Below are 14,193 nucleotides of genomic sequence, written 5' to 3' on the forward strand. Positions count from 1 at the left end.
TAGACAGAGTTGAGATTACATTAGATATTCAGTGTTGTAACTTGCCTTTTTCCATTTAATACTATATTGAGTGGTTTCCCACATTGTTGAACAGTCATTGAAAATGTGATTATAAAAGTATTCTATATTTATTACCAGAAGATTAGGAATACACATAAATGGTACCTGAAAGAGGAAAAAAAATAATGTCCTCATCTGCAGAGGTCTAGAATAATAATACCATAGTTAATACCTATAATAAATAATGGGTGATAGGTGCACACCAGTCTGAATACAATTATACCAGAGAAGTGTATACTTAAAAATGGTTAAAATGGTAGATTTTGTGATATATATATCTATATATATATATATGAAGGATTTCATTAAACAAAGACCAAAGTAAGCAAACTGTTAAAAAAAAAAAAAGTATGAAATACGATATATAATGTAATGGGTAATTCAATAACGTAATTAGATTCCTACCAAGCATGTATTATATATCGGGCCATATTTCAACCGTCATATTCATTAAATAACATAAAACACACAGAGCTCTGTGGAGTAGGTGAGCTTTTATTCTCTGCATTTTCAGTATAAAGAAACTGAGCACAGAGAGGTCAGAATGCTTGCTCAGGGACACACAGCTGGTAGGGGAGCCAGGATCCGGACCAGCCTCTCACTGTTGGGCTGGCCCCAGGGTCAGAGACTCAGCCAGCCTAGTCCTTTATAGCCTGCTCTTCTCCTTGAATCGTTTCCTCCATGTCACTCTCAGCGGCTGGCATGTCCCTTTTGGATTCATGCTGCTCTTGCTTTCATCCCCAGAGTGCCAGCCATGTGGCTGGATCCACCTTTGCTCATCTGCTCAGCTCCCCGTGGGTGCCCACATTTTCCTGGGTGCCTGAGGGGGTCTTCTGGGGACTTTCTCTCCAGGCACCTGCAGCTGGCAGTACATTGAGTTACTCTGTCCCCAGTGCAGAAGGCAGGGCTCCTGGCAGCCTTTGGGCTGGTTGCCCCCCAAATAGTGCCTCATGCCACCTCCCCTCCCCAGAGGCTGCATTCTTTCTGGGTCGTTCTCTGAGCCTCGTATCACTGCCTCCCCTTCCTGCCTATTACCCCTGGTTTGTAACTGATTATCCTCGGGGGCAGGGTTGCCCGTTGGTCTTTGTCACCAGAAGGAGACCCAGTGATGGCCTGGGGACTTGTACCCCCAAGACTGGGCCACTGTGGGACCGTTGGGCCCCCTCTCCAGAGAGTATCAGCAGGAAGGCACTATCCTTTCCCTAAAGCTGAGAAGCCTACAGAGGGGATGGGGGTAGGGAGGAGCTGGTTAGGAACGGAGGGACGTCTCTGCTGCAGCTTTTGTCTTCAACAGGCTTTGCAGATCAAAGCAACGGTCACTCCTGTGGTTCTTTTGAGAACAATGTCCTTAGGGTTTTATGCAGGTGCAACAGCTCACAAAAATGACCCACTATTCCCACCCTGTCCCATTGATCATGTCCTGGATAGAGTGGAGCCAGGACTGTCCCATCGTCCGCTTTGGGGCCAAGGCTCACTGTCTCTCTCCTCTCCTCAGGACCAATTCTGACTCTGCCCTGCACCAGAGCACAATGACACCCACCCAACCAGAGCCCTTTACGGGCGGGTCCCAGGATGCACACCAGAAAAGAGGTATTGACGGGCATCGTTCCTTGGGTCAGGCGAGTCCAGTGGGTGGCCCCTATGCTCCCAGAGGTCACAAGCTCAAAGATGGAGAGACCGGCAAAGGACGAGTCAGTGGGTGCTATGGGACAAGGGGAGGGGTGTGGAAACTTGTAGAGGTGGTGCTGCTTGATTTGGGTTTTCAAGAGTACCCAGGAGTTTTCTAGGCAGAGAAAACAGCCTCTGCAAACACTCATGGATTCAGGCCATAGCCCCACAGATGGGGGCCTTACACGTTCTGTCAGTTGTAGTGGGCAGCAAGCCAAGCAGAGGAGGCATTTATCAGCTCATGACCAAGGAGTCCGGAGCTAGAGAGGTTCGGCTTTAGGTGCAGCTCTATCCAGGGCTTCATACTTCCTGGCTTTGCTGCTCAGAACCCTCTTGATTCACCCAGAATGTGCCCATTCTGCCTACTGTGGGTGGGAAAGGGGCTGCTGCTTTCCCACCTCTTCCCCAGGCTCCTCTCTGACCGAGCCATGCATACACCCCTGGGGCAGATCGGTGCCTAGGCCCCTGGTCTCTCCTCAGGGAGAGCTGGGCACTGGGGCAGTGTCCCCAGGACCTTCTAGGACGATGCATGCCATCTGAAAAACTGGGGCACCATCACCTAAAGAGAAGGACAGTGCTGTGTGGCCAGCCTCAGGAAACCCCAGCAGGCTTGATCTGCCCAGAGGCACTGAAACCAGAGAATTGATCACGTACAGTTAAGGTCCAAACACCCATTTTGGAGTAGCATTGTGCTGTGTGAACATGTAAACATACCAGGGAGCTTCTGCTATAGAGTAAGGATTATCAACCAGAATTTCGCCCCTTGGGACGGTGGCGGGGGGGGGGGGGGAGGTCTCCGCATGCCATCTTCCTGGGATCCCTGTTCATCAGACAGCAAAGGTGAAATTGCAGAAGGAACTGTCTCTATAATAAAAGTGAGGATTCCAAATGTCCGGGGGTGAAGAGAACAGGGCATCTGGTGTTCCACTCCTGTTCCCAATGTTGGAAGCTGTTCTTGAAGGGGCTGTCTCCTTGGTGGGTTCCCCAGGAAAATGGGACTTTCAGGGTGGGCTCTCCAGGGCAAGTGTCATCTCTTGGGACTCTGTGACCATGGAAAGGAGCTGCAACCCAGGAGGCCCTTGGCAGCTCAGAGTCCAGTTGTCCTTGGCCTGGGGAGAGGGGAGACATGTTACCTGCCCCTGTTTCTCCACGAGGGGCCCAAGAAGTGATGGGGGCAGGAGGGAGGGAGGTGGTTAGCCTGGCTTCCCTCCCACCCCCCCACAGTTCAGTCTCTCTGGTTTTTAAGAAGGAGGAGTTGACCCATCTGGCTGTGTTCAGTATGGCTCTATTGAAAGTGAAAGACTGAACTTCCAATAGGTGTAAAGAAACTGGGTCTCATAAAGAAAGTGTTTAATCTCACCTTAACCAAAAGGTCCTAAGAAAGGGGCCTTCAGGCACAGCTGGTTCCAGGGCCTTAAATGATGCCCATCCAGTCCTCCAGACCTTCCCTGCCCTCCTCTCCTCCTCTGGGGCTGGCTGGCATTGCAACTAATTCATGAGGCCACAGCTACCGTGAGTAGACCAGCCAGCCCCGGCTCATATTGAGCAGCATGGCTTAGGATGCAGGTGACCACAAAGAGGCAGGTAGGGTGAGGAGGCCGGGAGAAATTCTCTGCTGTTCTCTGCAACCTGAGGCCTCCAGGACCTGCCATGGGAGGCAGAATCGATACATGTCCTCAGCTCCAGAGCTCCCGTTTTCATTTCTTTTTGAATCACAGGGTCTCTGGCTTGTTTTTTGTTTTTTAAGTGTTTTTTTGTTTTGTTTTGAACGAAACCCTTTTTTGTACTCTAGTGCAGTCCCCAGAAGTTACTGTTGGGGCAGTTACACTTGTGTCATGGTTATGACCCTGTGTGTGTCAGGGAAGCTCCCCACTTTGGTGCCACATAGCTTCAAAGTGAAAAGGTTCTGATTTTCTTTCTCTTCCCACCCCACCCCACCCCAGTCTTACTATTAACAGTCCCAGGAATGGAGGAAACCACATCGGAGACAGATAAGAATCTTCCCAAGCAAGCATGGGATACCAAGAAGGTAAGAGTCTAAGGGCTTTCAAAAACGGTTTTCCTTCTTGATCTTTTTTTTAATAGCCTAGCCAAAGGTAGAGAAATAGCACACCTTCCCTGAAGTGTGAACCTCACTCAGATTTGACCAGGCCTGCCATTAGTGTTAAATAGACCTGCTATACTGGTCAGAAGCCATGAAGAATTAAAACCCATGTTCACTGTGGCAGCACATATACTAAAATTGGAACCATAGAGAGCTTAGCATGGCCTCTGCACAAGAATGACACGCAGATTCATGAAGTGCGCCGTATTTTTATGTATGGCGTTGGCTGTGAACTAGACTTACTGTGGCGATCATTTCACAGTACATACAAATAGTGAACCTATTTGTCCAAGTCTGTGAAGATGCTCAGGGTTTAGAACCTATACCTCCTAATTCTTAGCCTGTGATCTTTCTGCTAACCCACAGTATTGGGTAATTGTCATTGTTTATACATGGTTACAGTCGTCCTTAAACTTCCATTAAGTCTACTTGGAATTTCCAGTTGAGTTGAAATCTCTGTATTACCTCCAGGTCCAGAAACAAATTTCCCAACAACCTACAAAATGTCTAGTGGTAAGATAGAATTTGTGCCATGAGTACAAATTTCAAAGAATTTGAATAGAACAAAATACACTTAACACCAAATCTGTTTTGAATATTAAAAAAAAAAACAACAACAACAGAAAACTAAAACCCATTGCTGGTCAGGGTGTGGTGAAAGGGGCAGCAACATGCATTGCTCATCCCCCCCAGGAAATCGTAGGGAGGTGACAAATGAACAAACAGCGATGTGTTCCTCAAAGGCAGATGTTCAGAACTTTCGAAATCAACTGGAAACAACTTGAATGTTCGACAGTAAGGGGGTCTTATAAGGAAAGCATCCTCAGTCCCCCGTGCGGAAAGTTCCGCACATGGTGAGTTGGGATTTTTGAAGGAATTTTAAAGGCATGAGTGACACTCATGATGGTACTGTTCTGTGGAAAGAACAGGATAAAGCATAAAACATTTCGAGATAGACAGGCACACCTCATTCTATTGCGCTTTGCTTTATTGTGCTGCGTTTTTTTTTACAAATTGAAGGTTTGTGGCAACCCCGTGTTGAGCAAGAATATCAGTACCATTGTCCCAACAGCATTTGCTCACTTTGTGTCTCTGTGTCACATTGTGGTAATTCTTGCAATTGTTCATATTTTTTCATTATTTGTTATGTGACGTTTGATTAATGATCACCACTCAAGGTTCAGATGATTAGCATTTTTAGAAATAATTTTTTTAACTCTTTTTTTTTTTTTTTTTTTTTTGAGAGAGAGAGAGGGTGCAAGTGAACAAGGGACAGAGAGAGAGAAGTGGGGCTCACCCGGGGCTCCAACTCATGAACTGTAAGATCATGACCTGAGCCAAAGTCAGATGCTTAACAACTGAGCTACTCAGGCACCCAACTGTTTTGTTTTGTTTTGTTTTGTTTAATTTATTCACTTTGAGAGAGAACATGAGCAGGGGAGAGGCAGAGAGAGGGAGAGAGAGAATCCCAAGCAGGCACTCCAGTCTCAGAGAGAGGGAGAGAGAGAATCCCAAGCAGGCACTCCAGTCTCAGCGCAGAGCCTGATGCAGGGCTCAAACTCATAAACTGTGAGATCATGACCCGAGCTGAAACCCAGAGTTGGATGCTTAACTGACTGAGCCACCCAGGCACCCCAATGAAGTATTTTTTAAGTTTATTTATTTATTTTGAGAGAAAGAGGGAGGGAAGGAGGGAGGGAGGGAGGGAGAGAGAGAGAGAGAGAGAGAGAGAGAGAGAGAGAGAACATGAGTGGGGGAAGGGCAGAGAGAAAGGAAAGAGAATCCCAAGCAGGCTCTGTGCTGTCAGGCCTATGTGGGGCTCGATCTCACAAACCATGAGGTCATGACCTGAGCCAAAATCAAGAGTCCGTTACTTAATCAGCTGAGCCACCCAGACGCCCCAGCAGTAAAGTATTTTAATTAAAGACACATAACTTGTTTTTTTAAAACACTGTCATTGCATACTTACACGGCAGGATAGTGTAAACATAACTTCTTTGTGCACTGGGAAACCAAAAAATTCATTTGACTTGCTTTACTGTGATATTTGCTTTATTGGGGTGTTCTGGAACTGAAGCTGCAGTATCTCCAAGGTATGCCAGGGTGTACACACAGATGCCTGGGTGTGATAGGACCAGTCCCAGGGGAGACGTGCAAACGGGGCGTGTCCCCTCGAGTGTCAGGTGCGGGCGCCATTGTCAGCCCTTTATCCATGTCTGCATGTTCCAGTTTTGCACAAAGAAGGCATAGGATTTTCATATTCAGGGGGAAAAAAATAATTCAAAAAGAATTCTAACAACCCGAACAAAATCGGGAAGCCACTGAAACACCTAGTCGCAGAGAGGTGAGTGGGTAAAGAAAGACATCAGGGTTGCAAGCAGCCGAATGTGCTGCTGAACCATGAAGACAGGGAAGATGGTGGGGGTTGGTGCAAACACACTCGACATCCTGGGAGTGAGAAAAGAGGGCGGCAGAGCCCAGCATCATGGCTAAACTTTTAACTAGCACGCAAAATGATGTGGCTGCAAGGATGTCAGTAAAGGAATTCCACTGGATTTGTGGGGAGTGGGGTGGGCGGGGGGGGGGGCAATGATGGGTGAATTTTTAATACTGTTTAGAAATCCACTGTTATCTCCATAATGTTCGTGGAATGCTTTTGAAAGGTTCTTTAGAAAGTCATTGTCATCACGCTTTGAAAAAATCCGGTAATGAAGCAAGTGTTTACTCACAGAATTAAGGAGCCAGTGGCCAAGTACAAACCTGTCCCTCTGGCATTTTCCGCAGAGGCTTAATGCTGCTGGTCGCACACCACCCCTCAGGGTCCCCAGTCACTGTGGGGCCCCCCCCCAGCCCCTCCCCCCGACACACACACTGGGTGTGCACATGGAGTCTACAGCTCTCCGCCAGTGCATCCACCTTCTTATCTGATAATCCCTAAAGAACACATCAGCCTGAGGGCCTGTGAGGTGGATGGAGAATGAGGGAAGGTGACACAGCCAGAGCCCTCCGTCAGCACGCGGGCTCTGTCCGGTCATGTCTGCCGCCATCCGGCGGGTTTCCTCCTTTGTCCTTGAATGAGAGTCTAGGGGCTCTGCCTAGAGCCTACAGTTCTCGGCTGGCATAGTGGCCCCAGCTCGAAGAGGAGGAAACCAGCCAGGGTCCTGCTGCCAACAGGGTTTCCCTGGGACCCCCTTCCCAGCCCCACAGGGCAGGCAAAGTCTTCATCCTCAGGTGGTGGGTGCGCGGGAGCACGCACAGCCCCACGGTCCCTGTGGGAGCCATAGCTGAGGGACCACGGGAAGGTGGGTCAGCTAGGGGCATGGGGAGCGCCCTCTGTGTGTTCATGGTGCCCGATCTGAGCCTCTTCATGCTGCCCCACATGATGTACTTTCCTGCCGTAGACAAGTGGATGCTGAGCAGAGGTGGCCCCTGCCCCGGGATCCCCTCCCACTCTGATCCAGGAATGGAATGGGGGGTTGGTTTGGGGTGCCCACGTTTCCAGTGGCTCCACTGCTGAGGTGGTGCCTGGGGTTTTCAGGTGTGTAGACCGGACAAACCACCGTCTTCCCCAAATGCCTGCTGACAAGGGACCATGTCACTCCTCTGCTGTGCCCACCTTATGGGCAGACAGCTAGGCTTGGATGTGCCTGCTGGCCACCAAGGGCAGGGGCTGGAGGTGGGGGCTGTAGAGACCCCTCTGCACATAACTCTTGGTTTTGCCCCTGGGCGTGTCTGGGACAGGCCCCTCTGCCTTTGAGGTTGCCTGGTTCTGGTTTGTGAGACGTTCCAGGACCTGATAAACTCCCTTCTTGCTGAGCGTCTCCGGCCCTTGTGGCATGGTCAGCCATGCCCCGAGGAGCCACAGCACGCCAGGAGGCCCGCTCAGTGTCCGCTGTCTTCTCTTTCAGACGGGGTCCAGGCCCAAGTCCTGCGAGGTCCCCGGGATCAAGTAAGTCTCAGCAGGGCCCACCCTGCATGCCCAGGGCTGTCAGGGCCGCTCAGATGACCGCAGGGCTTCCCGTCCGCTAGCTCACAGGCTGCAAGTCCTGACAAGAGGGGCGCCCCGCCGCTGGCCGCCAGTCAACAAGCCTCACAGGGGGCGGGGGGGACATGGGGCCCTGCTCCCCTTCCCTGCCTGAGGTGGCCGAGCCCCGCCCCCACCACCCCTGCTCAGCTCCAGCTTGCCCACTCCTCAGACACCCCCCGTCCCTGAGCTGCAGGAGGACCCTCATCCCAGCCTCCTATCCTGCATAGATAGGTAGGCTGCTTCCTGAGGTCCCGTTGGAGGTGTAGGCTGACGGTCATTTTCTGAGCATGGCAGCGCCTGATCTTTTTGCACCAGTCTCCCCCGACACCTCGCTCCCCCGCCACAGCTTCTGGGGAAGAATGGGCCAGCGAGAGCTCACCTCCCCCCTCTGTCTGGCCTTCCCCCCAGCATCTTTCCATCCGCTGACCAGGAAAACACTACAGCCCTGATCCCCGCCACCCACAACACAGGGGGCTCCCTGCCCGACCTGACCAACATACACTTCCCCTCCCCCCTCCCGACCCCACTGGACCCTGAGGAGCCCACCTTCCCCGCGCTCAGCAGCTCCAGCAGCACCGGCAACCTCGCGGCCAACCTGACTCATCTGGGCATCGGTGGCGCCAACCAGGGTAAGGCCAGGCCAGAAGGCGGGACAACTTCCTTCCCTGGCAGAGCTGAACACCTAGTGAGGACAACGCACGGGTTTGGATAAAGATTTGGCAGGGTGACATCCAAAATGCTGGGCATGGAGTGGGAGGCAGAACCTACCACAGGGGCTGGGCTTTCCCAGTATCGCCCAGGAAAGGCATCCCAGGCAGAGGGCACGGCTTTGGTGAAGGCCTGGAGGTGGGAAAACTCAGCGGTGTCCCCAGGGATCAGACAGTGGTTCTGAGGGTGTACTGGGGGCTTCAGAGAGTCTGGGTGAGTCCAGAACATTCTAGGAGGGGAGCCCCCAAGAGTTTGACCCGGCCGGGGTGTGCCGGGCTTTCCCCCCACCTCTCCTTGTCCTCAGCTCTTCGTGGAGGGCCAGGACCAGTCCTGACCTGCTCCCCCCACACTCCACCTGCTTGGGACACTCCAGTCCAGGCCACATTCATGGGGACATCCCATGGGCCCCTCACCTTCCTAATAGCTCCCAGTGCTGCCCAACCCTGCTTCCCTGGGGACGAGCAGCACGGTTTCCCAGTGGCTTGCCTCTTCTCTTCTCTTGCCTGCCCTGACCTGTTGATGCATCCCGTCAGCCCCACCATTGGGACCCGGGCCAACCTGGACCTTCTCTACCTTACATGGCCTCCACCTGCCTGCCCACCTCCCCCACCAGCTCTCAGCCTCTTCTCAGCCAGGATGGCCATCACCTCATGGCTCTCGTCTGCTCAGGATCTTGCACGGGTCCTCGGTTCCCTCCCAGTGAAAACCTGAGACCCCTGGGGCCCGGGAGATCAACTACAGTTCGCCCTCCGACTTTGTCTCCCGCCCCCCCCCCCCCACCATCTCCTCTCTGGCCAGCGAGCTCACCTCAGGGCCTTGGCATGTGCCACCTCTCTTCCACAGACCTCTTCCTCCAGGTGGCTGCAGGACCCCTCGCCCACCCCATCCCTTCTCACACCTCTTCTCGATGAGCCATCGTGGCCCCCTGCCCACACTCTCACCTCCAGCCTCTCACTCTTGCTTTTCTTCATTTACCCTGCTGCTGTTGAGTCACTACTTTGCTCTCATCTGTTCCCTGGGCCAGGCCTGGCTCTCCCACGTCCCCACTATGACCCGCATGTCCCCAGTGTGATTCTTGCACCCATGTTGACTGTGGGATGTGTGGGTTTGCATCCAGGGAGGACACAAGGCAGCCCCAGCAGCCTCATGGTGGGATGGGCAGAATGTGGACCCCTCTGTGAGTCCGCACATGTCAGGACTTGGTGACTGGTGAGAGCGCTACCTTGCTGCCCTGCATCCTGCCCAGGAGCCGATGCTCGCCCAGTCCATCTGCCTGTCTTACCTCTGTCCCAAGCGTGGTGGGCAGCACCATGCAGGGTTTTCTGAGAGAGAATCACACGCTCTAATTCACATTTGCCACAGCCCTTCTAACCACCCAGGGAGAATAGGCTATCAGGAGGGGTGCCAGTGGCAGGGCAGGGCCCCACTGAACACTGTAGAGAGACTTCCTGGTGAAGTTGTCTGGCCCACGTTACGGGGAACAGAGGCACCTGAGCCGGAGTGTTCCGGCCTTTGGTGCTGACAGGACCAGAGGCAGGTGAGGGGTGTTATGGACAGTGCAAGTGTTCCTAGGTTTCCAGACTAGGAAATAGAGGCCAGAACAGTGAAAAGCGGGGCAGGACCCTGGCCTAAGAGCATTGAGGCTCTGTTCTTGCGTGTACATACCTGGCCCCGTGCCCACCGAGGCTCAGCCGCTAGGCAGAGGGCGTCAGCTTCCACTGTCCCCCCCAACCCCGGGACAAAGTGAGCAGATTCAGGGGAGCCTGAGACCCATGGCCCCCTGAGAGGTGGGTGGGCAGGGAGGGTCCACACAGGCCTATGCAAAGCAAGAAATCAGCAGGTTGGCTCTGGGGACACTGGAGGGGCCCCCTTTTGTAGGCACCACTGTTTCCTGGTCCCCCCTTTTCTCCTCACGTCTTGCTGTGGCCTCCAGAGCACCACCCCCTCCTCCAGAGGGTCCTTGGCAGCCCCCCAGCACCCGCCCAGGAGCTGTGCACCTCCAGCCCATGCCGAGTCTAAACAAGCACAGGAAAACACAACACATGTGAAAGCCATAGACGCGGGAACAAGCGCAGACCCCGAGCGTGGGGCCCAGACCCTGGCCCGCCTGGCTGGGAGCGTCAGCCCAGTAATGTCTGACATGTGTTCGGTTGTTTGCGAACCTGCCGCTCTAGCTGCTCGCCTGGCAGGGGCTCCGCTTTCTGGGCTCATTTTAAATCAAGCCGAGCCGCTGGCCCCTGGCACACGTGGAGATGGCCCCCCCAGCCCACCCGCCAGTTGGAACGTGAGCCCCTCGAGGAAGAATGGGAGGCTTCTGCCTCCAAGGAGACAGCGGCCCCTCTCGTTCTCTTAAACATTTGCTGAGGTCGTTTTCCTGGTCATTGGCCAGAACCTGGAGGAGGGCAGGCCCGGGTCCTCCTTCCTGGCACAGCTCCAAGGCCTGCCAGCCCCGCATACGAGGCTTGCGTGCCTCTGGCTGGGCCCCTGCCACCTGGCCTGCCCTCCCCTGGCAGCTTTCCCTGCCCGCCCCAGACTTCCCTTCCAGCTGGCCTCACTCCTTTTCCCAAAGGTGATCCAGGTTGCCAAAAGGAATTCAACAGCAAGGCGTCCGTCCGCCCTCCCAGCCCAACTGGCCTCTCCTGGGGTGGTGGCCGCCCAGTGTGAGACCAGGAGCTCACTCTGCAGCCCAGCGGAGGATTAAAAACTCCCTTGTGCTCAAGATAGACAGAGGCTGGCAACCCAAGCACCAAATCCAGCCTACCGGTGTGTTTTGTCTGGCCCGTGATTGCATGCGTGATGCTTTGAATCAACATCTGAAAATCAGGAGAGTGTGTGTAAAACTCTAGACTTCTGGCTTCTCTTGAAGAATCAGAAGGCCCAGCAGTGGTGGGTCGAGTTCGTATGCCACAGGCCCCTCCTGCCCCTGTTGCCCCACTGACCCTCTCTTGGTATTTGCCTCTGCTGCTCACTGAGCCCTGACGTCTGCTCCCTGGGTGTTGAGTGCTCACAACCCGAAGGATGTCAGAGGCAGTGGATGCTCAGAGAAGAGGAGGGAGCAGCCTGTGGTCCCGACTCTGTGTTCCCTGACTAGGCATCTCCCGGACTCTTCCTGTTCAGGCTTCTTGTCCGCGCCCCCCTTGATGCTGCTGGGTTTGCAGCAGCTTGATTTTGGGGCCCGAGTTCTGTGTATAACTTGGAACCCGGGGTTCTGCCTTGGGAGCGCTCTGCCAGGCCCTCCTGCAGTGCACGGCTAAGTGGAGCTGCCAGGGCGACTGAGGGGAAGTGCAGGCGTGACCGGGCTTGCCTCGCACAGATGACACAGCCAGCGAGCAGCTGTGCCCTGGGTGGAGAGAAGGCCGCCCGTCATCTCCCCTCAGTGTGTGCTGGGCGCATTCCCACTGGCCTGTGAACCTGCCATCTCACCTGCTGGACCGAGGTTAATCTGACGGCCCTCGGCAGAATGGGGCCAGCTACCCCAGGTGAGTCAGGCTTCTACACCACCGGCCTTGACTACAGGCCAGACTGTCTTGAGAGCCTGCTCCCAACCTCATTAGGGCCTCACAGTGAACTCTTGAGGGTGGCTGTTATCGTTTCCATCGCAAGGACAAGGAGACCGACTGGGAGATCAAGCCAATCTCCCAGGGTTCCTGCAAGCATCAGGAGGTCTCTCCCTGGCACCGTGCCCCAGGATAACCCAGCAGGCCCCAACTGCTTCCATACTGAACTTGACCTCACTCAGCTCCTTCACAACAGACACATCCAGGGATGGGATTCCGGGGGGAGGGGGCCAGGGTGACGGAAGGGGCAACACGGAGCCCTCCTGAGAGGAGCTCGATCGGGAGCAAGGATGTTGGAAGTGGAGAGAGAGTAACTGAGTTTCTAGGTTGGGCAGCCCAGCAGGGCTGATGGTCCAGCATGGAGAGCACATGAGGTGAGAGGAGAAGGTTGTGGACATGAGATGGGGGAGGGGCTGCCAGATACACGGGTCTGGGGCTGAAAGGAGATCTGGCTGAAGGAATAGTTTGTTACAGGGTGGTACAATTTTGAGAGCATGAGGCTGTAGAGGAAACTGCAGCCTCTGGGCAGGACCAGCTTGCTTGAAGCTAACCAAAACCCAAGCCAGTTTAGGCAAAAAAGGGGAACCAATTATCTCCCAAAACCAGGAAGCACCACTGTGGCTGGATCTAGAGCTCAGGTGCTGCCTCTCCTCAGCCCCTGATTCTCCAGCTGGCTCTTCCCTTTGCGGCCATATGGTGCTCTCCTCACACAGCTCCAGACCTCCCTTCTCGGAGTTCCATCAGAAGTCCCAGGGCAGGCTCTCATTGGGCCAGTCTGGTCACATGTCCATCTGGGGGCCAATCATGTGGTGGTGCAGAGGCAGGGAAGTGCTGATTGGCAGGGCCTGTGGGACACGTCCCTGGGAGGGATGGCAGGATCAGTGGGATAGTGCTAGCCAGCATGGGGATGGAGCAGGAAAGAGAACAGAGTCTACACAGGTATTGGGGCCTTGGAGGGGGGCACCCTGGGTTTGGTGATTAGGACACAATGGATTCTGTCTGAGTGATTGGGCTGCTCCCAGCAGTGACCAAGGTGTGTGAGCAGCCCTCTGGAGGCCAGAGTCATACCCACCCTTCTCTCCTGTTCTCCCTTTCAGGAATGAGCACGCCAGGCTCCTCACCACAGCACCGTCCAGCTGGCGTCAGCCCGTTGTCCCTGAACACAGAGGCAAGGAGACAGCAGGCCCAGCAGGTGTCGCCCACCCTCTCCCAGCTGTCACCCATCACTCAGGTGTGAGGGCGTGGTGGGGTGGGGCGGGGAGGCGTGGCCTGCTCTGCCCCTCAGGGAGGCCTCCCTCTCCTTCCAGGGGCCTATAGAACCTTGAAGACAAACGTTCCCAACATTTCTGGCTATTTGTCAAAATTTCAAGCGCGTGAAAATGTATTAAGTACTGGCCTGGAGTCTCTTGTAGCTGTCATGGGCAGATTTGTGTGACTGGGTGTCCTTCTTTATGTCACTTCCCCTTCTTGAGGATCTGGTTGAATTTCTCCAAAATGAGATGTTCAGAGAGGTTTTTTGTTTTCTCAGTTTACCGTAATTTTGTTTCCTCTGCTTTTTTTGGTAGCTCGTATGTGTCTAGGAATTGGTCTCTTTCATCTAGATTGTACAGTGTGCTGTCATATGATCATTCAGAGCACTCCTAATTCTGTTCTTTGAAGTGGGTAGTAATGTTCCCACTTTTGTTTCTGGTTTCAGTAATTTGATTCTTCTCTTTTTTACTTAGTCAATTTAGGGCCTTTATGGCCCTAAGTTAGGAAGCATTCCCTCCTCTTTTGTTTCTTTGGAAGCATTTGAGAAACGCTGGTGTGGATTCTTTAAATATTTGGTGGAATTCACCAGCAAAGCCCCTGGGTCTTAGCCTATCCTTGTTGGGAAATTTGAGGGTTTTTTTTTTTTTAAGTTTTAACTTAAATTCCAGGTAGGTAACGTACAGTGTAACATTAGTTTCAGGTGTATGATATAGTGATATAGCATTCCGTACATCACCCGCTGCTCATCACAAGTGCACGTCTTCATCCCCATCACCTATTTCCCCCGTCCCCCGATCTGCCTTCCCTCTGGCAACCAT

At 53.5% G+C, this 14,193-nt stretch overlaps 1 protein-coding gene and 1 non-coding gene across 11 annotated transcripts in view; both read left to right on the forward strand.

Moving 5' to 3' along the window:
• The window catches only part of CRTC1 (CREB regulated transcription coactivator 1), a 76,172-nt gene that overhangs the window by 46,182 nt on the left and 15,797 nt on the right, over positions 1–14,193 (forward strand). For all 10 annotated transcript variants that reach the window (XM_019416398.2, XM_019416400.2, XM_019416402.2 and 7 more), the window contains 5 exons: positions 1,556–1,650; positions 3,672–3,757; positions 7,741–7,781; positions 8,268–8,488; positions 13,222–13,355. In XM_019416398.2, coding sequence (XP_019271943.1) covers positions 1,556–1,650; positions 3,672–3,757; positions 7,741–7,781; positions 8,268–8,488; positions 13,222–13,355 — 577 coding nt within the window. The remainder of the gene's footprint in view (positions 1–1,555; positions 1,651–3,671; positions 3,758–7,740; positions 7,782–8,267; positions 8,489–13,221; positions 13,356–14,193) is intronic.
• On the forward strand, positions 3,943–4,044 carry LOC128775748 (U6 spliceosomal RNA). The gene has a single exon (XR_008420728.1). It is a non-coding gene; the product is annotated as a U6 spliceosomal RNA (small nuclear RNA).

The sequence above is a fragment of the Panthera pardus genome, unplaced genomic scaffold (genome assembly GCF_024362965.1).
Source record: "Panthera pardus isolate Hobbes unplaced genomic scaffold, ASM2436296v1 HiC_scaffold_8, whole genome shotgun sequence".
NCBI classification, from domain to species: Eukaryota; Metazoa; Chordata; class Mammalia; order Carnivora; family Felidae; genus Panthera; species Panthera pardus.